We start from the raw sequence: 27,341 nt of genomic DNA, 5'->3' as shown, positions 1-27,341 counted from the left end.
ACCGAGCCAGGTTGCTAGCCATCACGCTGGGGCAGCAGGCATCCCAACCAATGGCGAGCCTTACCTCCGCAGCCCCTATCCCCAAATCATCCCGGCATGACGGAGACACCGGGATGTGGCGACTTAGCACGGGAAATTGCTGAAGAGCGGAAAGAAAGGCTCCCTGGAGAGGCAGAATGCCGCTGGAAACCATGGATGACGGTAGGGGCGACATGAGAGGGAGTGGACGCCGGCTAGAGGAGCAGAGGCGACCACTGGACCTTGCTCGGCGTGCCGCCCACCACTCATGCTCGCCGGAGCCAGACACCAGGGCGAAGCTTTACCTCGCCGAACACGCCGACACGATGCGGGAACCATGGCGGCGAGGCACAACCACCACTCCAATCTGGCCGCCTTGAATCATGCGGAAGCAACATGAGGCGTTGGTATATGGGGACGGCCGGCGATGCGGGGAACCACACCGGTGGTAGGAGGGAAACGGCGGAGGTTGCCCATGAGAAGGGGAGGATGATGGCGACTGCAATATATATGATGGTGACATCAGAAGAGAGAAGAAGGGAGAGGTTGGGGCAAAGTGAAGATCATGGCACCGCTTTGACCGAAACTGGCAAGGTACCTCCAGCGGTGTGGACGCATTTTTTAGCGGGGACAGCGTCAAGCTCGCTAATGGCGTTTTTACGTCCCGTCGAGGACTGCCGGCGATTAACTGTTCCCGCGCGACGACGATCGTTCCCGCGCGTGCCCAATACATTGGCAAGTTTCGCTGGCGTTTCGCGCGCGCGGGAAACGACCTGCGCGCCAACGCCGTTTTCCGCCCCGCCGTGGCTATATATGGTGGACATCGGCGGGGGCGACGGGCACACCTCAAGCTAATCCATCCATGGCCGGGCAGAACCTTAGTTGGGAGCACGTTGTTCAGATGTGCCGCCACCTCCACCCGGAGGAGGAGGAGGAGGAGGTAGTCGCCGCCGGCGTTGAGGCCCAGCAGCTGGACCTGGAGGCGACGGCGGCGGAGGTGGCAGAGCGCGCGGAAGGGCGCCTCGCGGCGACCAGGGCGGAGATCGCCAACGCCATGGCCGAGCTCACCGACGCCAGGGCCGAGCTCGCGGAGGCGCGGGCGGCCATGGCGGCCCCTCCGGCCGGACGCCGTCATCCACGACATCGCGGACGACGACCCCCCCCCCCCATGCCCAGCCGCTTCGAGTGCGCCGACGACCAGCGGGTTCTGCTCGCGTCCTTCGAGTACCTGGCTGGGGACGCCCAGCGCCGTCAGGCTTGGTTGGCGGAGGAGGAAGCCCACAGCTATGCGATCGCCATGACTCGAGGGTTAATGTGCTCCGACCTGGACACGCTCCAGCGTAGGGGCCCTTCTCCCGCGCGAGTCGAGCAGGAGAATCGGGAGCTGGCGGTCGCCATTGCCGCCAGTGATGAAACGGTGGCGGAGGCGGCTAGGGACAGGGCCCGCTTCGTCGCCCAGCTGGCGGGGTTGCAGGCGGTGGCCCAGGCGAACGAGGAGGTGGCGGCGGCGGCCCAGGCGGCGGTGGAGGAGGCGGTGGCCCTTTGGGACAGCTCCCTGGCCGAGGCCCCCGAACGCCGCAGGCGGCAGGACGAGGTGTCCCATGTGCGGCGTGCACGGCGCGCGGAGTGCGCGAAGCGCTCCCGCTTCGACGATGGCGCCGACCCTTCCGGCAGCCAGTAGTAGGCCGCGCGACTGCGAGTAACCGAGGCCGGTGTAGGCCGCGCGACGGCGAGTAGGTACGGCCGTTGTAGTTTTAGGTTAACTCGACTAACCATCTCTGTAAAGATGGTCCTTTTGGCCAATCAATAGTAATGAAAAAAATATTTTGCTTACCTACTCACTGCCGACTAGGCCAGGATGCACCCAACGCGGACAGTTTTCGCGCCGCGGAGCGTCCGCAAAGACGCAAACATGGCGCATATTTGGGTCAGGTTTGCGTCTCCACGAACGGCCCGGTTATTTTGCGTCGCCCCGCTGGAGATGATGCCAGACGCATTTCCGTTCACGGCGGACGAAAACGGTCGCTCAGCGTTCGTTTGCTTCCGCTGCTGGAGATGCCCTTAGTATCATGGTATGCTACCTTTGCCCCTATGTCAACCTTTTTTCACCTTCATGGATTTGGTGTTGCTGCCTAGCAGTTTTAGCTTCATCTGTTTGTTCTGCTCAATAGAGAATCACTATTTTGTTTTCTTTTTTGCTTTACAGGGCGAACATTGATAGGAAAAAAGTGGCTTTCCGAGACATCCCATCAAATTGATGGCTGGCCTTTTCGAGGAGATTGTCTGTGCAATTTTTTTTTTAACTTCAGTTGCTATAAGAATTCGTTTTGTTTGTTTGAGAGTAGCTTATCGCGCTCTTATCTATAAGAGCAAGTATAATAAGTCTTAGTCAGCTGGCTATAAATGTTAAAATAATATATTTATACTTAGTTGGAGAAGAGAGAAGAGAAGTGGGCTCTTATGCAAGAGCCAGCTCTAGCACGTGCTCCTAGGCATTTTGTGTGAGTGAAATGTGGGCCATCCATTGATAAAGTAGTACTCCCTCCGTCCCGTTTTAATTAACTCAGGGGGAGAAAAACGCTTCAGTAATGCAATTTTACATTTCAGCCCTTTACAATGTAACAAAAATACACCCGCCTCCAAGCAGGGGCCCAGATCTGGCCCGCACCAACCACCATGGCCGCCGGCGTGAGCTCGCTTGCGATCTCCGCCGCCTCCAAGAGCCGTCGCCGGCAGCCCTGGCACCACTCAGCGGGAAGGAGTAGGGGAGCGGCTGGCCGTCGTACTCCGCCGCGAAGGTGTACTCCACTTGCGTGGATGGGCAAGCAGAACCGAACGCCCGAGGCAGGAGAAGCTCCGGCTACAGACGCGGCGGCAGAGGCGCGTGGTGGCGTTGACCGTGGCGAGCGGACTTGGGGATCGGCCGGAGACGACCTCATCCACTCCCCAGATCGAGAAGTGTAGGGAACGGGTGGTCAGGAGGTGACTCGCGCGGGGACTGTGGCGTAGAAAGGGGGAAACGTGAGGGGTTTTTCGCATAATTACCGGCGAGTTAATTAAAACGGGACGGAGGGAGTACATGATTATAGCTCACTATTATACATGTTGGCTCTATGTTAGCTACAAATGGCATGGCACATGACTTATAACCAGCAGGGCTGACTATACTATTAAACTTGCTCTAAGAATTCTGATTTGCAGAACCATATTTCTGAAAATTGGTAGCACAGTTCGTGCGGCTACCAATGTTCCAGTCACACATATTAGAATTCACGAAAAAAAAATACTCCCTCCCTCCGATCGGGAAAAAATGTCGGATAGGAGAATTTGCAAAATAAACCTCCTATTTCTTTTGTCGTCAACCAGCGGTCCTGGTCCTGACCCACCCGCACCGAACCCGAATTCACTCCCCAGCGAGATCAAAGCCGCTTCTTCATCTCCACTCCACATTCCCATCCCAATCCCCCACCCACGGACGAGAATCCCGCCGCCCCTCTTCCTAGACGAGCTCACCATGGATGGATGCCGGTCCTCCTCCCCCTCCACGGCGAGTATCCTGCAGCACGCGCAGCAGCCTGGCCGGCCAGCGCCATCCCCTCCATGGACGCGCGCGTCCTCCGGGTCTGCATCACCGCCTGCAAGCGCCGTCGGCGCCGCGGGTGGCTCCATCTTCGCCCGGCTGGCCGTTCTCCTCCTTCCTGACCATCTCGCATGGCGCTGTTTCTGGTGGGGGAGATGGATCCTTGCTGACGAGGTGCTCGTCAAGCCCAGCTCGACGGTGACGCCCTCAAAGACGGGTGCAGTTAGTGAGGGCCCTAATTTTAGAAGGTCTTAAATGTAAAATATTAATTGTATTACTCATCCGACACACTTTTTGGATCCGAGGGACTAGAGATTTACGCCGCAACACGCGAGGCATTCTTCTAGTTATGAATACAAAGAGTTCCTCGGATGTAAAGTTGGAAGCACGATTATGTTTTTCTCTCTCCTCTTTTCCTAAAATTGCCCTCTACTTCGGTGAAGCACAAAACGCGTCGTGGCTAGTTCGAATCGTTCCCGGTTTCAGGACTGGAGAGATCCCGTTAGCGCCACGGAAAAGAGACCGGCACGCGCTTCCGGATCCTCGTACCGCCAATCTCACTCCACGAACACAAGTCGGATTCGCCGCCGGAGGATGTATAGCGTTGCAGGGGAGCCACATCGACCATCTCTCCCTGGTCCCTGCCCTACCTCCTCGAACCCACGACACACCAGCAGGAAAGAATCCATCTACCATCCCTAGCTCTCGATCGGCGACGATGATGCAGCACGCCATGGATCCCTGGGCCTTTGCTCGCCCTCCGCCGCCCGGCTTCGGATTCTCCTGCGCTCGGCAGCCCGTCGCCGACTTGTCCGCCCGTCATCGACCTCCGCCCCCTGGCTTCGTAATCTCCTGCGTTCGGCAGCCCGTCGCCGACAGCTTGCCCACCCGTCTTCGAACTCCGCCCCCCAGTATCAAATTCCCCTGCGCTCAGCTGGCTGTTGACGACGTGCCCGCCCGTGTTCGACCACCGCCTCCCGGCTTCTCCCGTCCATGCAACAAGGTGCGCCCGCCATCGCCCCGCGAGATCCCCGTGCCGCCGAAGTTCTCAAAGCGCGCGGCACCGCCGGTATCCACAACCGTCTCCGACAAGCCCTCCGCGAAGCGCCAGCGGCTGTGCTACGACTACGAAGATGACATCGAAGCCAACCTCCGGCGGACGGAGCGGAGCCCCGACGAGCGGCCGCGGCCGGACTACATGAAGACGGTGCAGCAGGGCCGGGTGAGCCCGTCGGACCGCGCCCGCCTCGTCGGATGGATGGACGCGTTCGTCCGGCACCACGACCTCGTCGACGGCACGCTCCACCACGCCGTCGCCTACGTCGACCGGGTCCTATCCGTGCGCGCCATGAACACGCATACCGACTACGAGCTCCGCCTCCTGGGTGCCGCGGCCGTCTTCGTGGCCGCCAAGTACGAGGACGGCTGGCGCACCATGCCGAAGCTGGACCCTGACAAGATCGTCAGCTACGGCAGGTTCGCCTCGAGAAAGGAAGTGCTCGATATGGAGCGCCACATGGTGGCGGCGCTCGGGTACCAGCTGGGCGGCCCCACGGCGCACACCTTCGTCAGCCGCTTCACCAAGCACGCACAAGGAGAGGAGGACCTGAAGAAGATCCAGCGCATGGCGCATCACCTCGCGGACGAGTCGCTGCGAAACTACGCGTGCCTCGGCTACCTGCCGTCCGTCGTGGCGTCGTCTGCAATCTTGCTGGCGAGGTTTGCGCTGAACCCGCCGGACGTACCGGCGTGGAGCACGGAGATGCAGGAGCTCACGGGGTACAACGTCATGAACTTGGCCAGATGCCTGCATGCTATGCACAGCTTCTCGGCGATTTACACAAAAATAACCCAAAAGTGGAAGAAAAGCACAGACTGACCCTCCGGCGAAACTATTTCACCAATCTAACCCTTTTGTGTGGCGCCCCTCCCACGGGCGCCACACATGCCCATGTGGCTCCCCTCCTGCCGGCGCCACACACCCAGCCGACGTGGCGCCATCGACGCTGAGCTGGTGCGCCCATCCGGACGTGGCAGCATGTGTGGCGCCCCTCTCAACGGCGCCACACATGCACTTGTAATCCCCCAAAACATACTGTGAGACAATTCCTCTGGGACTTAGCCGTTTTGCGAGGCTCGATGTGTGGCGCCGATGCCACGGGCGCCACACATAGAGGCTCGCGAAAACGGCTAAGGACTTATCGTCCGGAGCCCCTAGATGTTTTGGTCCTAGTAGTTCATATAAGTTGGCATGTGTGGCGCCGATGCCACGGGCGCCACACTAGCACTTGTGGCGCCAGTGGGAAGGGCGCCACACATGGACTTGTGTTGAAAACATGAAAAATCCTACCAAACTCCAACGGTTACGAGTACAACATTAGACACAACAAGTAGCAATTTCATGACATACACATATAACACTTCATAGGTCACATTGTAGCACGTAGATTCAAACAACAAGTAGCATTACAGACCATGGTTCGAAATGACATAGGGTTCACAAATCGATACTTATGAATATAGAGTTCAGAACAACACGTAGCACATCCTAGTAGCGTCCTCGACGTGCCGTCCTCGTGGGCTGCTTTCGGATGGCCATCCTCTTCGTCCGCTGCCTTGGCTGTTGTTGCTGCTGCTCCTGCTGCTCCTGCTGCTGCTCCTGCTACTCCTGCTGCTCCTCCTGCTGCTCCTGCTCCTCCTCCTCCTCCTCCTCCTCCTCCTCCTCATCTGAAGAGAACGGCTCGTCGTTCCTCATCCTCGACATAGCTGATCTTCGCGGCCGCCCGTCATCCTCCTCAGTGACAACCTTCTTTCCTCGGTTGACATAATCTTCCGGAGTGTACCGGTTTGGAGCCTTGCCCCTTGGCTTCAACTGGTAAGCTGACCGTTGCTTGGAGGTACGCTTCGGAAGTACGCCTTGACTCAGAATTAGGTCGTCCTCAGGAGGAATCTTCACAAACATGAACACATGAGATTACAAAAGTTGAAATTAGTAAGAACATGTTTCACAGCAACAAAATAGTCCATACATGTTCTTCAGAAGAGGAGGATGTAGGGATTTCGCCTTCGCGGCAACCTAGCAAGTTCGCTAACCGCCGCATCTTTCGTGCAGTGTTCTGCGTCATGGAACTCATGGTTACAAAGCCACCAGAACATAATAGTGTACATTCAAAGTTGGTGATCATACCTTAATGAAATTCCGCAACGGTCCGACAGGCTTTTCATCTCTGTGGCTCGGTCCCACATAGTCTCGCACTCCTCGCCGGTTTTTGGATCTCCTCCCGCTGTGACAAACATAGCATACACAATTTAAGCGAGCACATGGCAATCTAGATGATGTACTAGTTAGTGAGAGAATCCATTACCACGAAGTTCAGCTCGGAAGCAATAGAAGTCGATCTCCTCTCTGCGAGCAAAAGTGTCGTGCTGGCTTTGCCCAACCTCATCGAACTGGATGGGGTCGTCCAAGATCTCTTCACGATACGCGCGCTTCACTAACTCGATACGCGTGTTCGGATGGAACCACTCGAGGTAGTTGTTGAAAGCGGTGAAGTCGTGAGGCACAATCTGCTCAGGGCCAGCATTCCGTGCCGCTTCCAAGCAGTGTTGGAACGCTGCGATGTGGCCGCTATGATGGACTGGCCAATTTGTGATCTTCCTCTCGCCGCTGCCTATCAAGCCTCGCAAGAATCAACAAGTTAGTTTGTACCTCTTCTATCAAGAATCTTCCATCGCATGATTCCAGAAGTTTACCCGTGAAGCGCCTTGTCCGTGTCTTGCCACATTGGTGGGCACTCCTGATACAGCCCAAACTGTCTCATCACTCTTTGCGGCTGGTGGTGTTCAACAAGCCACATGCATATGAGTGGGCAGCGCATACGCCAGAACCGCGCCTCCTCCGTGCACTTGGGGTTTAGGTCAGCCATCGCCGCGCCAATACGGTAGTAGCTACCATATGGCTGCCATTCCACCCGCAGCATACAATTATTTAGTAGATGCCGGTAGAATCAATCAAAACTAGGATTGCAACTCCGCAGTGATCGGTTACCTGCTCAGCGGTAAGAGTGTCCAACTCCGCAGTGTACTGCCCGTACATGACCATTGGATCGCTCGTCATCTCCGAGACATTGTCCCAAAGGTATGCCCAAGTGGGCTCCCGATCAGGAAAGTGAGGGAAATGAGGCCATGGCGTCTCGTTGAGTACCCTGGGACGCCCAACTGATAGGCGGTCCCAGCTCCATACGGAAAGTAGGAGCATGCATCCACCAATACCGCCGCTCCCGGTCTTGCTCCCGATCCTGCGACAAGCTTCGTCCAACTGCGTACATAAGATATTTGGTTACTACTTTGTGTAGCGCACTACTATAGGAAAATAGTACATAGAACAAATCATCACCTGCCGGTAGAGGTAGGCAAGTGCCGCTGTTCCCCAACTCCACCGGTCGTCCAACACCGTAAGCGCCTTCAGCCAACACCAATGGGCCAGCTTACCCCCACCGTCGAGAAAGAGAGTCCTGGAAATCATGTACCATAAGTACACGCGGGCGTACGTCCTCCGAGTGTCCTCGTCGGCCTCTATGGGGCATTCTGTAAAGTTAGTTCTGATCCAAGAGAAAGACGCGCCGGCGGGAACTCTCTCCCTTGGATTTGCTGGCGCCGGAGGAGCCCTGCCAATAAGGTCCTCCATCTGTCCGCGCCACCCATCAGAAGCTGTGTTCATACACAGTGGCTCGCCCTGAATAGGTAGTGCAAGGATCATGGAAACATCCTGCGAGTAGGGGCCATCTCGCCGGCCCTCAAGTGGAAGGTGTGAGTCTCCGGCCTCCACCGGTCGACAAGGGCGGTGAGTGCCGAGGGGTTCATGTGTGGCCCCCACGGCTTACAAGGGATATGAACGGCATAAGACCGGTAGGCCGGATGAACTCCGTGTACCTCTCGTCATAAGGTATATCCGGTGTGCCATGGTAACGAATCTTCAAAGGGTGAAGATCCGTTCCCCTCTCCGTCATATGAACAGCCCGGTGCTCCCTGTCGTACTCTTCATCCAGAAGCCACACCATCCTACATGTTTACACAACCATGTTATGAGTCATTCCACTATACATGAGAGTTCATATCCAAATACATCACACATACATCACACATACATGAGAGTTCATATCCAAATACATTACACATACATCACACATACATGAGAGTTCATATCCAAATACATCACACATATGAATTTCGTAAGACATACCATTCCTAGGCACATAATAGACATATGTAAGACAATAGAATGCATTTGCTAAGCTCCAATTTCGCCTTTCACCACATACATACAAAAGGTTCCATACATACACACATACATTCATATCTAGGGTTCCAACAAATATTTGGTTCAAATATGAGTTATTCCATCACAAATAATAGGCATATGTAACAAATTTGAATGCATTTGCTAGGCAAATATTAGACATTTCAACACATACATACATAGGGTTTCAACACATACATGTAAAATTTCATTCAACACATCTAGGGTTCCTACATATCCAGGGTTCCTACATATCTAGGGTTCCTATACATACACATTCCTACACATACACATTCCTACACATAGCCATTTCAAATCTAGTTTCCATGTCTAGGGTTCATGTACAAATCTAGCAAGATCTATGAAATTAGTGGATGAATTTGAGGGATTCGAAGGAGATTACCTTGAGGAATGGATGGGGAAGAGATTGGCCGGTCAGATCCGACGAATTTGTGGCCGATTTGTTGGGGGAGAGAGGGAGGGAGGAGGAGGAACCGCCGGCCGCCTTGGGGGAGAGAGGGAGGGAGGAGAAGAAATAGAGAAGAAGAAGAGGGTCGGGCTGGGGGCGGGCGCGGGCGCCACACTTAAGTGGATGTGTGGCGCCCGTGGCACCGGCGCCACACATGCTAGTGTGGCGCCCGTGGCATCGGCGCCACACATAGAGCCTCGCAAAAACGGCTAAGTCCCAGACGTCCGGAGCCCCTGGATGTTTTCGACCGAAAACATGATATAAGTTGGCATGTGTGGCGCCGTTGGGAGGGGCGCCACACATGCTGCCACGTCGGATGGGCGCACCAGCTCAGCGTCGATGGCGCCACGTCGGCTGGGTGTGTGGCGCCGGCAGGAGGGGAGCCACATGGGCATGTGTGGCGCCCGTGGGAGGGGCGCCACACAAAAGGGTTAGATTGGTGAAATAGTTTCGCCGGAGGGTTAGTCTGTGCTTTTCTTCCACTTTTAGGTTATTTTTGTGTAAATCGCCCAGCTTCTCCCAGTCGCTGTTATGTGACCCCCATTGCTGATCATCGAGGACATGCAGTAGAATAATCGCGTGGAGAAGTTAATGTTCATGTGTAATATATGCATCTGAAGTATTTAGGGTAGTATAGTGTTTATGTGGAGAACTGTCAGACAGATTGATATGGATTTGGTGTAAATTGCTGCGAGTATTGTGTCTCCCTGTGAATTGAACTGTGATCGACCGCATTGAACATGCACATTGATAAGGACTGTACAATCTTGTGGAAGTTGTTTGTAATGTTCAGTCATATGCATCTAAAGTCAATGCATGGTTTGCCTCACTTTTTTCATCCATTTACACTAGCGTTTATGTTGAGAAGAATAGTTAAACTCTGATTGATGGATTTGGTGCAAATTGTTGGTAGTAATATTATGTCTCTTAAACATAAGGCCGTAGCCCCGCCTTAAATTAATAAGACCGTTGCCGACAGAGAGATACAAGGTGCTGAAGAACAGCTAACAGGAACCGAAGAACAACCAGCAAACAAAAGAAAGGAAATAAAAAACAGCTAGAGCTTCGAGTCCATTGTCCCCGAAGAATCGAAGAACTCCGAGTCAAGATAAATCATCGAGGCTTAAATGACTTTTATTTTAGTCTTATGCATGCTTGAGCATGTGCCAAGTCGATTCAAATGAAACATTCATAGGAGGATACCACAATGTCATACCGTTATATGAATAGAGCAATGCAAGCAAACATCTATATGACATGTTACCAACTATTAGTAAATTGAAACTAATCATGAGAGAGCATAAACTACTGAGCATCATCAAGTAACATATACCTTACACAAACAAACTAAGCATATCTACGTAAGTGAGTATATGTACAAAAATGTAAACAAGTAGAGTTCATACCAGTCTCTCATCACAACTCGAATTGCCGTGACCGTCATTATTGCTCTTCACTTGTGTGTATTGGATAATATGAAATGATAACCAAGCTTCAATGAAGTCACGGAAGACCGTTGAACCCTGCAGCAACTTTACAAAACCAAAGAAGAACAAAAAATATTTTTGGATTTTTGATTTTTAATCAACACACAAAGCAAAATCTTTTTGGATTTTTCGCATAGCAAACCATAATGAGAAGATGAAGCAAATTAAGAAGAAAATGAAGAGAAACAACAAAAATATTTTTGGTTTTTTTTTGTTTTTTGGAAAGTAGAAACAAAAGCAAGAACAACAAAAAGAAAGAAAACTAAAATAAACACGCAAATACAACAAGTGGCAGAAATCTGTCAACCCAAAACAGCAGGCAAAGATCGTTTTTTATGAAGATGTTCTGTAGCTCATCTCGAAAAGTGCTCAACTAACGAAAGTTAGATAACAACCTGGGGCATATGCTCAAATATTGGCAGCTCAAAATTCCATTCTAGATATTTATATGAATTTTTATGCTGACAGCACAGAATCTGTGTTAGACAACAACTCCCCAAATTCTTACCTACTTCCTATTAGAGGCTATCCTTGGTATAAAAACGAAACAAATAAGATAAAGTGAGGTTATTAAAGTAGTAACAACTCCCAAGATTCAAATAAAGAGAAATTACTGAAACAAAACTAGCACAAAAAGAAAGCGAAATATGGATATACAAATCTCCGATGGAATATGATATGTAGATGAGTGAGATGTCGGTATACCTCCCCCAAGCTTAGGCCTTTGGCCTAAGTGGAGATCAACCCCATGGTGACCAAGCATCGAAAGAAATGTTGCCCCCATAATACGACGAAGAGGCACCTTCGTCCTGGTATGAACTCGAGGACGGCTCGGTGTAGTGCGCGGTGTAGTCCTTAGGGGCCGCCTCCTCCTCTTTCTGCTGCTGTTGGCCATGGAATCCAAGCAGTCGAAGCGGCTCGTTCAACTCCTCCTTTGAGCGAGACCTTGTCAACCTGTGAACACTAAACAAAATAGATTGTGGCAGGGGAACCTCCCAGAGAGTAATGCTTCAAATTTCAGCAGGAAATATGGGCTGAACAAAGAGATCGACAATTCGCGAGGAAGAACAGCAAGAACACGGGTTTGAGCAATGGGGATGTGTTTTCTCGGGTAAGTGAGTGGAATGGCAGAGGAGGGAGCAAGTGGAGGGATAGGGGCCCATACCTGGCCTTAGCGCGGCCAGGGTGTGACCCGCGCGGCCACATGGTGTGGTCGGCCTATGGGTCCCCCTGGGCTGCCCCAGGTGCCTCTCTACCCCTTTTCTCATGCAAAAAGTTCCTATACATTTTCTGGAATTTTTCGAGAAACTTTATTTTTTGGAAATTTTCAGAATTTTAACAGGAAATCAATTATAGAATGATGAAAAACAAAATCAAAACCAAATGTACAACAACTCTAAGAAATTCTAATTTAAAGTCAATCAATGGTACATAGGTGAAAACATGGTTTCATTCATTCAAAACTATTTTGTTAACAAAGTTGATCAAGTCTTGTTATCAAAACAATTTTATATGAAGAAAAACCTTGTATTTCACACAATGATTATGTTACCTCAAGCTCGACAGGAATAGTTCCAATCATGACAATCTTATTCTCCTTCTTTGGCTTGGGCTAAGGCAAATGAAATTCCCCAATTTGGATAGTGTCAACATTAATAATGGAGTTTAGACCATAATTCACATCAATCTTCTTGGGAAAATAAATCGTATGCTCTTTGTCATCAACATTAAAAGTTACTTTTCCTTGGTTGCAATCAATAATAGCCCCTGTAGTGTTAAGAAAAGGTCTACCAATAATAATAGACATATTATCATCTTCAGGAATTTCCAACACAACAAAGTCAGTTAATATCATACAATGATGAGCAACTTGAACACGAACATCCTCACATATACCAACATGAATAATAGTAGACTTATCAGCCATTTGCAAGGATATATCAGTTGGTATTAATTTTTCTAGATCAAGTCTTCTATAGAGAGAAAAAGGCATAACACTAACTCCTGCTCCCAAGTCACATAGAGCTGTTCTAACATAACTATTTTTAATGGATCACCAAGCTTCTTCGGAACTTTACCATTAAAAGAGTAATTAGCGAACATAGTGGAAATGTCCTCATTCGGAATCTTCCTCTTATTAGAGACAATATCTTTCATAATAAGGAGGCAATTTAATAGCATCAGTCAAAGGAATTTGCAAAAACAAGGGTTTCATCCATTCACAGAACTTATTGTAATGTTCTTCCTCCTTTGATTTATGTTTGTTATCAGGAAAAGGCATTGGTTTTTGCACCCAAGGTTCTCTTTCACTACCATGTTTAGTAGCAATGAAATCTTCCTTAGTGTATTTTGTATTCTTAGTATGCTTTTCAGATTCTTTTTCAATTTCTTCTTTATCGGAAGCATCATTTTCATCATTACCACTTTCAGTTTCAGCATCGGAAATAGATATACTATTAGGATCCTTAGCAGGCTCAGAGGATTCTACAACAGTTTTATGTTTCTTCTTCTTTTTCTTAGACTTAGTCCTAGCATCATTGGCTTGTTGAGAATCTTGTTCAATTCTCTTTGGATCTCCTTCAGGATATAAAGGATCCTGAGTACAAACACCACTTCTAGTTCTTATTTCATAAGCATGTTTTTCTCTAGAAGCATTAACTAGCAAATATTTTTGCACTTTAGTGAGCTGATCAATTTGAGTTTGAACCATTTGGAAATGTTTAACAAGTATTTTAATCTCATTAGAGGTTCTTTCGACAATATCATGCAAATTATTGATAGCTCTAGATTTTCCATTAGGTGATGTTCAACTCTCTTATTAAAATTATCTTGCTTAACAATATAATTATCAAATTCATCTAAGCATTGATCAGGAGGTTTAGAGTAGGGAATATCTCTATTATCAAAGCGTTGGAGAGAGTGTACCTCAATAGTGGAAGAACGAAGGATTGACTTACATAATTCTTCCATAGGTGGTAGATTCTTCACCGGATTTAATACCCTTCTCCTTAAGAGATTTCTTGGCTTCCCTCATCACTTCATCATTTAATTCAATCATTCCCCTTTTCGTCGTTGTTGGTATTGGCTCCGGTGTAGTTCAATCATCATAATTCTTGCTTATTTTAGCCAATAATTCCTCAACTTCAGTCGGATTTCTTTTCCTGAAAACACAACCAGCACAACTATCCAGGTATGTCCTAGATTCAACGGTTAGTCCATTATAAAATATATCAAGGAGTTCATTTTTAGCTAATGGATATTTAGGTAGTGCTCTAATTAAAGAACAAAATCTTGCCCATGATTCATGCAATTTCTCTCCCTCTACCTGCACAAAGTCAAAGATTTTCTACAAAGCAGCATGTTGAGCACTAGCAGGGAAATATATCTGAAAGAAGGCATTAATCAGACCAATAGGACTATCAATAGATCCAGGAGACAAATTATCATACCAAATTTTACTAGCTCCTTTCAGAGAGAAAGGGAAAATTTTAGTGACCAAATAAGTGCGTATCTTAATATCATCGGAGAATAAATTACTCAAAGTAGAGAGTTCATTCATATGTTTCATAGCACTTTCATTTTCAGTACCACAGAAAGGTTCTTTCTCAACAATAGATATGTAAGACAAATCCAGAGAGAAATCATAATCCTTATCTCTAATATCAAATTTAGAATCAGGAGACAAATTATATCTAACAACTCGTCTGGCAAGAAGACTTCTCATAGCACTTGCATCTCTAGTAGCATGCCATTCATCAATGAAGTCATCATCAAGTTCAATAGAAGTTTCATCAAGGATCATCGCTAGGACTTCCCCTAGCTTGAGGTGAACTAACATGTGTAATAGTATTTTCAACATTTTCAATTGGTTTAGCTCTAGCAATTAGTATCTAGGAAAGGACCTAACGAACCACTCTTATCAAGTACTGTAGAAGCATCATCAAAATCATCAGGAGCATTATCAGATTAAGCAAAAGTAGCAGTAGCATGTGGTGGAGTAAGGAGCTTACTCATAACAGATGGAGAATCAAGAGCGATAGAGGTGTTCAGAGTTGTACCTCTTCTTGTATTGGATGGCAATATAGAGAACTTCGATTCAGGAGCTTTCCCCATAATGAATAAATTGCAACGAACAATATTACCTTCAAGTGAGCTTGTAAATAAAGCTATGCTCCCCGACAACGGCGCTAGAAAATAGTCTTGATGACCCACAAGTATAGGGGATCGCAACAGTCTTCGAGGGAAGTAAAACCCAAATTTATTGATTCGACACAAGTGGAGCCAAAGAATATTTATAAGCTTTAACAAGTGAGTTGTCAGTTCACCTGCACCTGAAAATAGACTTGCTCGCAATAGTTTATCAGCAGTAACAGTTTATAGCAGTGGTAGTAGTGAAGTAACAGCAGTAGTGAAATAAAAACAGCAGTAGCGATGATTAAAGTAGACAACGGGATTAAAATACTGTAGGCATAGGGATGGATGAATGGGCGTTGCATGAATGAGAGAGTCCATGTAATAGCAAGACATTGGCATTGCAAATGATAATGATAAAAGCATCATAGCATAATATATCCATAGGCGTGTGTTCCTATTTAGTCATGCGTGCTCGCAATGAGAAACTTGCACGACATCTTTTCTCCTACCAGCCCGTTGCAGCGGGGCCTCTAGGGAAACTACTGGTAATTAAGGTGCTCCTTTTAATAGAGTACTGATACGTCTCCAACGTATCTATAATTTCTGATGTTCCATGCTAGTTTTCTGACAATACCTACATGTTTTGCTCACACTTTATAATGTTTTTATGCATTTTCCGGAACTAACCTATTAACAAGATGCCGAGGTGCCAGTTCTTGTTTTCTGCTGTCTTTGGTTCCAGAAAAGCTGTTCGGGCAATATTCTCGGAATTCGACGAAACGAAAGCCAAACATCTTATTTTACCGGGACGGACCAGAACACCGAAGGAGAGACGGAGAAGAGGCCCAGGGCCTCCAGACCACAGGGCGGCGCGGCCTAGGAGGGGGGCGCGCCCAGGTGTGGTGTGGGCCCCCAGGCACCCCCTCGCGCCGCCTCTTCGCCTATATTATCCCTCGTGACCTAAAAACCCGACACCAATTGACGAAACTCCAGAAAGACTCCAGGGACACCGCCGCCATCGCGAAACTCCGTTTCGGGGGACAGAAGTCTCTGTTCCGGCACGCCACCGGGACGGGGAAGTGCCCCCGGAATCCATCTCCATTGACACCACCGCCATCTTCATCGCCATTGCTGTCTCCCATGATGAGCAGGGAGTAGTTCTCCCCCGAGGCTGAGGGCTCTACCGGTAGCTATGTGGTTCATCTCTCTCTCCCATGGTGTGATCTTTATGTGATCATGAGCTTTGTATCACTGTTAATCTATGTGCTACTCTAGTGATGTTATTAAAGTAGTCTATTCCTCCTCCATGATGTAAAGTTGACAGTGTGTGCATCATGAAGTACTTTGTGTAGGTTATGATTGTAATCTCTTGTAGATTATGAAGTTAACTATTACTATGATACTATTGATGCGATCTATTCCCCCTTTCATAGCTATTGTTGACAGTGTGTATGCTATGTTAGTACTCGATCTAAATTTCAACGGTCTATTATGCACTCTAGAGGTTACTTAAATATGAACTCCGTGAAGTTGTGGAGCTTGTTAACTCCGGCTTGAGGTGTGCTTTTATAGCCCTACACAATGAATGGTGTTTGTTATCCAACAAGAGAGTGTTTGAAAGTAGCACAAAGGAAGAGAAGTTATTTATTTATGTGATCATTGTTGAGAGTGTCCACTAGTGAAAGTATGATCCCTAGGCCTTGTTTCTAAGTATTGAAACACCGTTTCCAACAAGTTCTGTTACATGTTCGCTTGCTGCCATATTTATTTCAGATTGCAATTACTACTTACAATCATCCATATTACTTGTATTTTACTATCTCTTCGCCGAACTAGTGCACCTATACATCTGACAAGTGTATTAGGTGTGTTGGGGACACAAGAGACTTCTTGTATCTTAATTGCAGTGTTGCTTGAGAGGGATATCTTTGACCTCTACCTCCTCGAGTTCGATAAACCTTGGGTGATTCACTTAAGGGAAACTTGTTGATGTTCTACAAACCTCTCGCTCTTGGAGGCCCAATACTGTCTACGAGGAATAGAAGCGTGCATAGACATCAAGCTATTTTACGGCGCCATTGCCGGGGAGGTAAGGTAAAAGGTATTCACATCCTCCGACTACTAAGCTATTTCCTAGCACTGTTGCCGGTGTGTGAGTGCTCGAAGCTATTTCCTTTAGATCATGCAATTATATCTTTTTGTTTCTTGTTTTTATTTCACTAGTTAGGCTTAATGGAAAACAACAAAAATATTAGAGATCTTTATAGTATTTATCTTGAGTTAGGACATGAGGTGTTTGAAGAGAAAATTAAAAAACCTATGGAACTCTATATGCATAATAATGGCAATGTTATTAGTATGAATTCTTTGAACACCATTGTTGCTAATGCTATGGAAAATTCTAAGCTTGGGGAAGCTGGTTTTGATGAGCATGATATTTTTAGTCCCCCAAGCATGGAGGAGAAAATTTACTTTGATGATTGATACGTCTCCGACGTATCGATAATTTCTTATGTTCTATGCCATATTATTGATGATACCTACATGTTTTATGCACACTTTATGTCATATTTGTGCATTTTCTGGAACTAACCTATTAACAAGATGCCGAAGTACCGCTTGTTGTTTTCTCGCTGTTTTTGGTTTCGAAATCCTAGTAACGAAATATTCTCGGAATTGGGCGAAATCAAAGCCCGGGGGCCTATTTTTCCACGAAGCTTCCGAAGTCCGAAGACGAGACGAAGAGGGGGCCACGGGGTGGCCAAACCCTAGGGCGGCGCGGCCCCACCCCCGGCCGCGCCGGCCTATGGTGTGGGCCCCCGTGCCGCCTCTTGACTTGCCCTTCCGCCTACTTAAAGCCTCCGTGACGAAACCCCCAGCACCGAGAGCCACGATACGGAAAACCTTCCAGAGACGCCGTCGCCGCCGATCCCATCTCGGGGGATCCAGGAGATCGCCTCCGGCACCCTGCCGGAGAGGGGAATCATCTCCCGGAGGACTCTACACCGCCATGGTCGCCTCCGGAGTGATGAGTGAGTAGTCTACCCCTGGACTATGGGTCCATAGTAGTAGCTAGATGGTTGTCTTCTCCCCATTGTGCTATCATTGTCGGATCTTGTGAGCTGCCTAACATGATCAAGATCATCTATCTGTAATGCTATATGTTGTGTTTGTCGGGATCCGATGGATAGAGAATACTATGTCATGTTAATTATCAAGTTATTATACATGTGTTGTTTATGATCTTGCATGCTCTCTGTTTCTAGTAGAGGCTCTGGCCAAGTTTTTACTTTTAACTCCAAGAGGGAGTACCACTACAAGAAAAGTTGCCATGGCCGACGAAGTTGAAGTCGCGCCGTGGTTGCTGGTGTACCATGGCCGACGATTTTGGTCCCTCCGTGGTGCATGTCAAAACTTTTTTTTTCTCGTTTTTGAGGCCACCTAGCCCGACGAAAGCGGCCAAAACGTCGCGTATGGTGGCCCGGGACGTGGTGCATCGCGAATTCTCGGGTTCGCCGGCCGAGTCAACGCAAATCCGCACCGCCGAGGGATGTAGGGCCCAGATGGCAGCCTCTCTGGCATTGTTTTTTTTTCTCGATCGCGCCATCTCGTTCAACGTTCTCCGATCGAGCCGTTTACGATGCAGGATCATGGGTCCCGCATGTCATCCTCTATGAACCAAAATTCTTTCTATTCTTGGATTTTTTTTTACCCCCTGATTTCTGGCTAGTTCCTTTTTCTTTTGATCCCTTGCCGCCTTGGAAACGTTGAGACCGCTGCTGCTAAATGGGACCCGCATGTCATCCTCTATGTGCAATCAACTTTCTTTTCTTGGAGTTTTTTTGGCACCTCAAATTTGGTCAATTGCCTTTTTCTTTCGATCCCCTGCCGCCTCTCAAACGGTGATACCGCTCGTTGCTAACTCGGGACCCGCATGTCATCCTCTATGCACTATAAAACTTTCTTTTCTTGAATTATTTTTGGCACCTCATATTTGGTCACTTGCCTTTTTCTTTCGATCCCCCGCCGCCTCTCAAACGGTGATACCGCTGCTGCTAAATGGGACCCGCATGTCATCCTCTATGCACTATAAAACTTTCTTTTCTTGAATTATTTTTGGCACCTCATATTTGGTCACTTGCCTTTTTCTTTCGATCCCTGCCGCCTCTCAAACGGTGATACCGTCTGCTGCTAAATGGGACCCGCATGTCATCCTCTATGTACTATAAAACTTTCTTTTCTTGGAGTTTTTTTGGCACCTCAAATTTGGTCACTTGCCTTTTTCTTTCGATCCCCCGCCGCCTCTCAAACGGTGATACCGCTGTCTGCTAACCGGGACCCGCATGTCATCCTCTATGCACTATAAAACTTTCTTTTCTTGAATTATTTTTGGCACCTCATATTTGGTCACTTGCCTTTTTCTTTCGATCCCCGCCGCCTCTCAAACGGTGATACCGCTGCTGCTAACTCGGGACCCGCATGTCATCCTCTATGCACTATAAAACTTTCTTTTCTTGAATTATTTTTGGCACCTCATATTTGGTCACTTGCCTTTTTCTTTTGATCCCCTGCCGCCTCTCAAACGGTGATACCGCTGCTGCTAAATGGGACCCGCATGTCATCCTCTATGTACTATAAAACTTTCTTTTCTTGAATTATTTTTGGCTCCTCATATTTGGTCACTTGCCTTTTTCTTTCGATCTCATGCCACGTTTGAAACGTTGAGGAACCTGCTGGCTCATGGGACCCGCATGTCATCCTCTATGTGCTATAAAAGTTTCCTTTGTTGGATTTTTTTTCACCCGCTGATTTTTGGCTTACCTTTTTCTTTTGATCCCCTGCCCACTTTGAAATGTCGAGTAAGCTGCTCGGCTCAAGGGACCCGCATGTCATCCTCTATGTACTATAAAACTTTCTTTTCTTGAATTATTTTTGGCTCCTCATATTTGGTCACTTGCCTTTTTCTTTCGATCTCATGCCACGTTTGAAACGTTGAGGAACCTGCTGGCTCATGGGACCCGCATGTCATCCTCTATGTGCTATAAAAGTTTATTTTCTTTAATTTTTTTTCACCCTCTGATTTTTGGCTATTTCCTTTTTATTTTGATCCCCTGCCGCCTTGGAAACGTTGGGTAAGCTGCTGACTCATGGGACCCGCATGTCATCCTCTATGTACAATCAACTTTCTTTTTCTTTTGATCTCAAGCCGCATTTTTTTTTTTGACCAAAAACAGTAGGAGAGGCTCCTACTGTGGTACTATATTAAATGCCATAATATTTACATCATTGCTAGGTGCATACACCTGCGTTACATAAGATCTCTCCAATAAATCTGAAAGATTAACTATTAAGTCTATCTATAAAAGAAGAGATTGTGTGTTCCAGGTTTTGGTTAACCCTGAACCTAAGAAGAGTTAAATCCCCTATTACTCTAGCCTTCCAGGAGTTCCTTGAGGGTGTTATGCCTTTGAAGATTAGATCATTCCTTTCTTTCCAAATGCCCCAAGAAGCTATAGTGAAAATTTCGAAGAAGAGACCCTCCTGGAAGTTTGCTTTTGCTTGTGTAATCATATCAAACCTCCCAGCACCTACATTCCAATTAATGTTTAATCTTGTCCAACATGAGATGCTGAAAGTGCAAGAGAAGAATAGATGTTCCAAAGTTTCTTCATCACCCGTGGAGCAAAGAGGACAATTATAATTGTTTCCAATATTGAAGTGTCTTCTCTTTAATATGTTTCTAGTGTTCAAACGATCAGAGAGAAGTAACCAAGAAAAAACTTTCAACTTTGGCCATAATTTAGATTTCCATATCCAGGAAAAAGGAAGTGGTGGTGATATCAGTCTGTGCACAAACTTATAATATTTCCTTGAAGAATATGTATCACCCCAATTATAAATCCATGTATCATTGACCTCCTGTGTCGCATTTATATTTTGAGCCACATGTAGTAATTGTTGATATTGATCAAAGGCTTCTGGAGATAAAGGCATATGAAAGGTGTCAGCGATATTTTCCAATGATCCAAACTGCTTTACCGAAATGTCTTCATCTTGTGCAAAGGAGAACAAACAGGGATAAGTCTCTTGCATAATTTGATTATTCCAATCATCTTTCCAGAATAGAGCTGTGTCTCCTTTACCAATTTTGCAGGTTGTAATTCCTCTATAGATAGGTGAAAGTTTCATTACCGATTTCCACCAGAACGAGCCACACAAATTGGCAGCGTGTGGGACAGTATTCCGATAGTAAGAATCCCAGATCAGATTGACCCACTGAATATCTTTTTTGTTATAGAACTTGTCCAGAAACTTCAGAAGGAGTGCTTGGTTTTGAGTTTTCATATTAAGGACACCCAAACCTCCTTTTTCCTTTGGTTTACATACCATGTCCCAAGCAGCTAGTGAAATACATTTCTCACCGTCATCCGTCTTTTTGCTCCAGACCACCCTTCTTCTTATTTTTTCTATATGTCCAATGATCTTGGGGTTAATCTCAATTGTACACATTGCATATGTGGCGATAGAGGTTAATATTGAATTTACATAAGTTAGTTTGCCTGCATGTGACATAAGGAGAGTTGTAGTCGAAACCCTTCTTTCAATTCTGTCCACTAATGGTAATAAATCAGTCATAGCAGGTTTAGTGGTGCCCATTGGAAGTCCTAAATAGGTGAACGGCATAGAAGCCACTGCACATCCGAAAATGGTTGCTAATTCTTGTGCTCTTTGCCCAGTAATATTGATTGGCACAAGACTTGACTTTTGAAAGTTGATCTTTAGTCCTGTTGATGTTGCATAATCAAGCAGAATATTCTTTAAGTGTGCCAACTCATGATCATTTGCTTTCATAACCAATATAGTATCATCCGCGTATTGAATAATAGGGAAGCGGTCTCCACAAGGAATGGGTAGAGATATTCTTCCTTGAAGCATTTCCCTATTAATAATCACTTGTAAAAGTTCAGCAGCAGCAACAAAAAGAAGAGGTGACAGTGGATCACCTTGCCTTACTCCTCTCTTGCAATGAAAAGATTTCCCAGGAACTCCATTTAGAAGAATGGAAGAATGACCAGAGGAGAGTAGACATTTAATCCAATTAATCCATATTTCATCAAACCCCATATGTTGCAGAATATTCAGAATGGTGTCATGCTCAATCATATCGAAAGCCTTTTCAAAGTCAAGTTTTAAAACAATTATCTCTCTTTTAGAAGTCTCGCATTGATGCAAAAATTCAAAGGCCCAAGCCAAACAATCTTGAATTGTTCTTCCCCTTATGAAACCATACTGATTCTTACTGACTAGTTTCAATATCCATTGTTGCAATCTATCAGCAAGTAATTTAGTAAGCAACTTAAGACAAGAATTCAATAAAGAAATTGGTCTGTAGTCATTCACTGTGGATGGGGATTGTTTCTTAGGAATCAATGTTATAAGGGAACTATTAATACTATCCAGAAAAGCTTTCCCTTCAGCAAATTCTTGACACAACTTATAAAATTCAGGTGCCACAATATCCCAACAGGTCTTTATGAAGCAACCATTAAAACCATCCGGACCCGGGGCTTTGTCTAAGGGAATTTTCTGAATGACTTTGTCTATCTCTTCTTTGCTGAAAGGGACAGAGAGACTATTTAAACCCACCAATGGAGTGAAAAGGTCCTGTAGATTAAATCTCATACTGTGAGCATCAGAGACTCCAAGTCTGAGCTTATACGCTTGAAAGAGAGCATGAGCTTTCCCTTCATGTTCTGATATGATAGTACCATCTGCAGTAGTTATAGTTGCAATTGAATTTTTCCTATGTCTCTCAGTGGCAATTCTATGAAAGAATTTTGAATTTTCGTCCCCAAACTTAATCCATCTCTCGGTGCATCGTTTCTTCCAATACTGCTGTTTATAAGACAACAATCTGATAATATGAGCTTTCAAAATTTTCCTGAAGTTTCTTTCCGGTACAGAGAGGTATCTAAGTTGTTCAATGTCATCAATTTGCTGAAGAACTTTCTCACAATTGTCAATAAGAAGTGATAATTTAGAAATAGATTTACTCCACTTCTTAAGAGCTCTTCTGACATTCTTTAGCTTAGCATTTATAATGGCTGCTGCATTGGTTTTCCTCACATTTATATGCCAAGCTACCTGCACTGTCTCTTTGAAACCAGGATGCTGTATCCAGAAGTTCTCAAATCTGAACACTTTGCTTCTTGGTATGGATGACTGAATAGAAATGAGACAAGGAATATGATCCGATACTGGTCTTGCTAATGCCTGTACAGTAGTATTAGGAAATGCGGATGTCCAGTTATTAGATGTCAGAAACCAGTCTAATCTCTCCAAAAGAGGCTCAGCTTGCATATTGGACCATGTATAAGTAGCCCCATTCAATGGCAGGTCTATAAGATTTTGAGCCCGGATAATGTCATTGAAGAGTAACATATCATCAGCATTTCCCCCATCTCTGTTTCTATCATTTGGTGATCTATAGAAATTATAGTCTCCCATAAGAATCCAATTATCCGAATCATCAATATGTAGGTCATATAACCATTGAACGAAATTGTTTCTTTCCTCTCCAGTACATGGCCCATATATATTAGATAAATACCAAGAGTTACTAGACTGAGTTGAAAAGAATTTAATTGTTGTTGCCCAGGCTAGATTTTCTACTAATTCTCCTTTAAATATAGCACTGTTCCAAATAACAATGAGGCCTCCAGAATTACCATCCGAAGGGAAATAAATAAACTTGTCAAATCTTTTTGGACAAAACTTTCTAATGTAAGAATGATCAAAGATAGCTCTTTTTGTTTCTTGCAAGCAAATGATTGCACAACCTGAGGATTCAATATGAGTACGCAAAGCATTATGCTTATCATCCGAATTTATGCCTCTTATATTCCAACATAAAACAAGCCACTGCCTAAAAGAGTTCATATGATCTGAATAAATAAAGTGTCTTGAAAGGGAAATAGACAGGCAGAACAACCTGTAACAAAATCCTAAATAGTTCCAGAATAAATAGACTAAATAGTCTTATAAGAAAAGGCATAAGAGGCTTTATTAAGCAGATAAATCTGAAGCATTTAAGCTTCATCATCAGAGTCCGACTTCTCTAGCTTGTCCTTCTCCAGTTCCTCAGGTGGTATACCACAGATGTTCACTCCAATTTTCTGCAGAACCGGAACAGGTGTTGGTGGAGGGATTGGAGGAGAAGTTGTCTCATCTTCAGATTGTGGAACATTCTTAGATGGAGTTGCAACAGAGTCAGAGATCAGCCAGGCACTGCCACTAGCATCAGGTATGACACGGTTCTTGACTTTAGACTGTCTCTTCTTTGCATCTGTGGGCATATCAACTTTGAAACCTTTATAAATATTGTTCCTTGGGCTTCGCCGAACAGCAGTGGTGACTTGCACTTGTTTCTTGGTAGCAGATCGAGTGCGCTTGACAGTTGGAGTACTGGTAATCAGTAAAGGTTCAGAAGTTGCTTGGTCTAAATCAGGGGCCTCAAAAGATACTAATGCACTATCATCAGCAGGAGAGGCATCAAAACAAAGCTTCCGAGCAACTCTACGTCCCAAGATATTAACCTCCTGATCATACATACTTACTTTGTCAGACAAGAAAGTCTTGATGGTGCTGATAGGTGGCAAAGTAGATCCCCATAAGGACTTGGCGTTGATGAAAATATTAGGCTGCTGCATATTTATAAGCACGGATCTTGCTATCAGGAAAGTTGATGGAATTTCCTCCTCAGAACTCAGCTGTCCAGATCGTGCAAGTGCCCTAGCAGCCCCTTGAGCTGAGGATTCAGCTACCTCCTCATCACCAGTAATGATCTGAAGGGTTTCAGTAGAGCTAGAACTATTGTCTGACATCATGTCATTCCATGCTGTCATTGGGCTGTCCACCAGGTTGCTGATAGCAGGCTCAACACCTTCAGAAAAATGTACTCCTTGCTCCCGAAGAATTGCCTGATAGTTAACCTGCCCCCTAGCAGGAAAAATCATGCCACGACCTTGGACCTGCTGAGCTTGCCTAGCATTCCCCTCACCATCAGCAGCTCCAGTGAACATTCCATTCTGCTGCAGCCAGGCCTGAAGTCTCCCCTGAAATCGCTGTTCAGCAGTCATGTGAGGACCATGAAAGGGGTGAGGGTTCCCATCAGCCGGTGGCTGGTCTTCCGAGTCAACAGGCAGAGCATGAATATGTGCATTCCACTGATCAGTACGCAACAAATAGACTGGAACTGTCCATGATCGCCTTCTTCCACCCATCTGACGGAAGACAAAGCTTCTAGGTACTAAAGCATCACTCATAATCCAAACTTTAACTAGTATACGAGCATGATTATCTTGGTTGTTAATAGTGTGCCACAGCAGTAATTCCCCAAACAAAGCAACAGCCTTTGCAATCCAAAAATCAGTCTGATAGTCAAGAGGAAAATTGAGAAACATCACCCACTTCTCTTGCCCTAAAGTAGCTGGCCTCATATTAATAGCTTCATCATGCTTAACAAAGGTAATCTCTAGCCAATCATCTATGGTGTAGGTTCTTCCAACAACAACATCTCTAACAAACTGATTGACAAAGCTGAACAACCCTAAACCAATAGCATAATCTTCCATATTGCAAACCTGAAAACCATCATGGCGAAGCCTCCTACGCAGTTCACGTCGTGCATGGAACCTCTGCTGGATTGGAATATCCAGATTGGTTTCAGCAAGGGCATAGTTTTCGTGCTGAAGAGGTGGAACCGGACTGATCGCCAGATCGCAGCGCACCCTTCTGTTCTGCGGCCCATGGTCGATGGCGAGACCGTCAGGCACAAAGGAGAAGGGATTGCAAGGGTAGTTCGCCATGAGAGCAACAAGAAGTTGAGGGTTTGGGAAGGAGAGAACGCCGCCAGGCAAACTGGGAAGAATACGATATATTTGGCTGGGCACTGCGGATGTATCGTGTGTACGTTTAGCTCTCCAAACTTGTTTAGATCCTTGCGTGATTACAACAGAAGATTTCCCGTGATTTCCTCTAACTCTCCAAGTTTGTTTAGATAAATTCCTTGCCAATTTACACCCTGTAACAGAATGACCATACCTCGAACAATACTGACAACGTGGGGTAGAAGTACAACCCAAATAAGAGTGACCCTCTGTCAGACACCTTGTGCAAAAAACATGCAACGACTTCTTAATCCAAACTTGATGCCTCTTGTTTAAATTGTAGCTTCCTTTTTTTTCTAAGAGGGAGTTGTACACCGAATTATCTCTGTCGACCAAAACCTCCTGCGAGTCTGATGGGGAAGATTTGGGCTTCATTTGCCAGGCTGACATAATAGGAGATAAACAATTCTTCTTTATATGACCCATCTTAAGGCAGCCCAAACATCTGATCTGATTTCTGCACTGAAAATCTTTGTGGCCCAAAACAATACAATTAGTGCATGCAAATTTGAATGACTGTACGTAACATACCAGATCAGAAGGCGAATAACCCGCTTGGATGAGATCGTGAATACTATCCAAAGAAAAGTCCTGATGGAACCAAAGCGAATGTTCAACAGCCTTGTTTCCAAACTGTAACGGCAAGTGGTTTGAATTTGAATTCCTATTCACTCCTTCAGAAAAAGAGAAATCCCCGATCTTAATGTTATTCAAAACTGTATAATTTTCATTGCGTGAGTTCTGCTTAGAAGATGGAGGACGCTCATCAGGCGCATTGCAGCAATCTGAAAGACCAGCATGATCAATTGCACGACTCTGTTGAAGAACACTCAGATCTGGCTTGATGGCAATCGATTGAGATTTATGACCACTTAAATTGCCTTTCAAACTGACAGGGAAATTACGTAGGTAATAAGGCGTTGATCTTGATCTAGAGTTAACAGATACTTTCCAATCATCGACAGTGAAAGTAGAACCAGTAGCTACTGAATTCTTCCAGATCTTATCATGAAACAAAAGAAAGTGGCATGTGAAATCCACACATCTAAAGAACTCTAGTGCATGGATGAAATGTCCAACTCGATTAGATGCAACCCGGAATTTGAAAATTTGATCTCGTAACCAACAGACTTGTAGCCGATCCGCATATCCACCAATACATGATTCCAATGCCAAGGCCACAGTCTCAACATTAAGAGGGAAGGTTTGATCCGAGAACTTTGCCAACAAGAAGAATCCCGACGAGGCAAGTCCGGCCTGAAGATGAACCGAGGACTGAAAACGACGACGTACCTGGTTTGCCACCTTATATCCGTGAGAGAAATCCCAAGTAATCATTGCATCCATGATGGCAGATGGATCCAAGAGGGATGATGCACCCGGAGATCAACTTAGATGGAGGAGA

General features: G+C 46.1%; 1 protein-coding gene across 1 annotated transcript; it reads left to right on the top strand.

Annotated features, from left to right (window-relative positions):
- Positions 1 to 4,331: 4,331 nt before the first annotated feature.
- LOC124690381 (cyclin-F2-2-like) lies at positions 4,332 to 21,159 on the top strand. The gene is made up of 3 exons (XM_047223771.1): positions 4,332 to 4,466; positions 4,533 to 5,396; positions 21,142 to 21,159. Exons 1-3 carry the CDS (start codon positions 4,332 to 4,334, stop codon positions 21,157 to 21,159), a joined length of 1,017 nt encoding a protein of 338 aa, XP_047079727.1.
- The last annotated feature ends 6,182 nt before the right edge of the window (positions 21,160 to 27,341 follow it).

The sequence above is a fragment of the Lolium rigidum genome, chromosome 2 (assembly GCF_022539505.1).
Source record: "Lolium rigidum isolate FL_2022 chromosome 2, APGP_CSIRO_Lrig_0.1, whole genome shotgun sequence".
NCBI classification, from domain to species: Eukaryota; Viridiplantae; Streptophyta; class Magnoliopsida; order Poales; family Poaceae; genus Lolium; species Lolium rigidum.
Note: the sequence above shows the minus strand (reverse complement) of the source record. Positions and strands in the feature narration are given on the sequence as shown.

Excerpts from the sequence above, each read along its gene's own strand:
- LOC124690381 (XM_047223771.1), top strand. The coding sequence starts at position 4,332 with ATGGATCCCTGGGCCTTTGCTCGCCCTCCGCCGCCCGGCTTCGGATTC. Across the intron at positions 4,467-4,532 it reads TCTCCTGCGTTCGGCAGCCC|CTGGCTGTTGACGACGTGCC; the intron begins GTCGCCGACAGC and ends CCCTGCGCTCAG.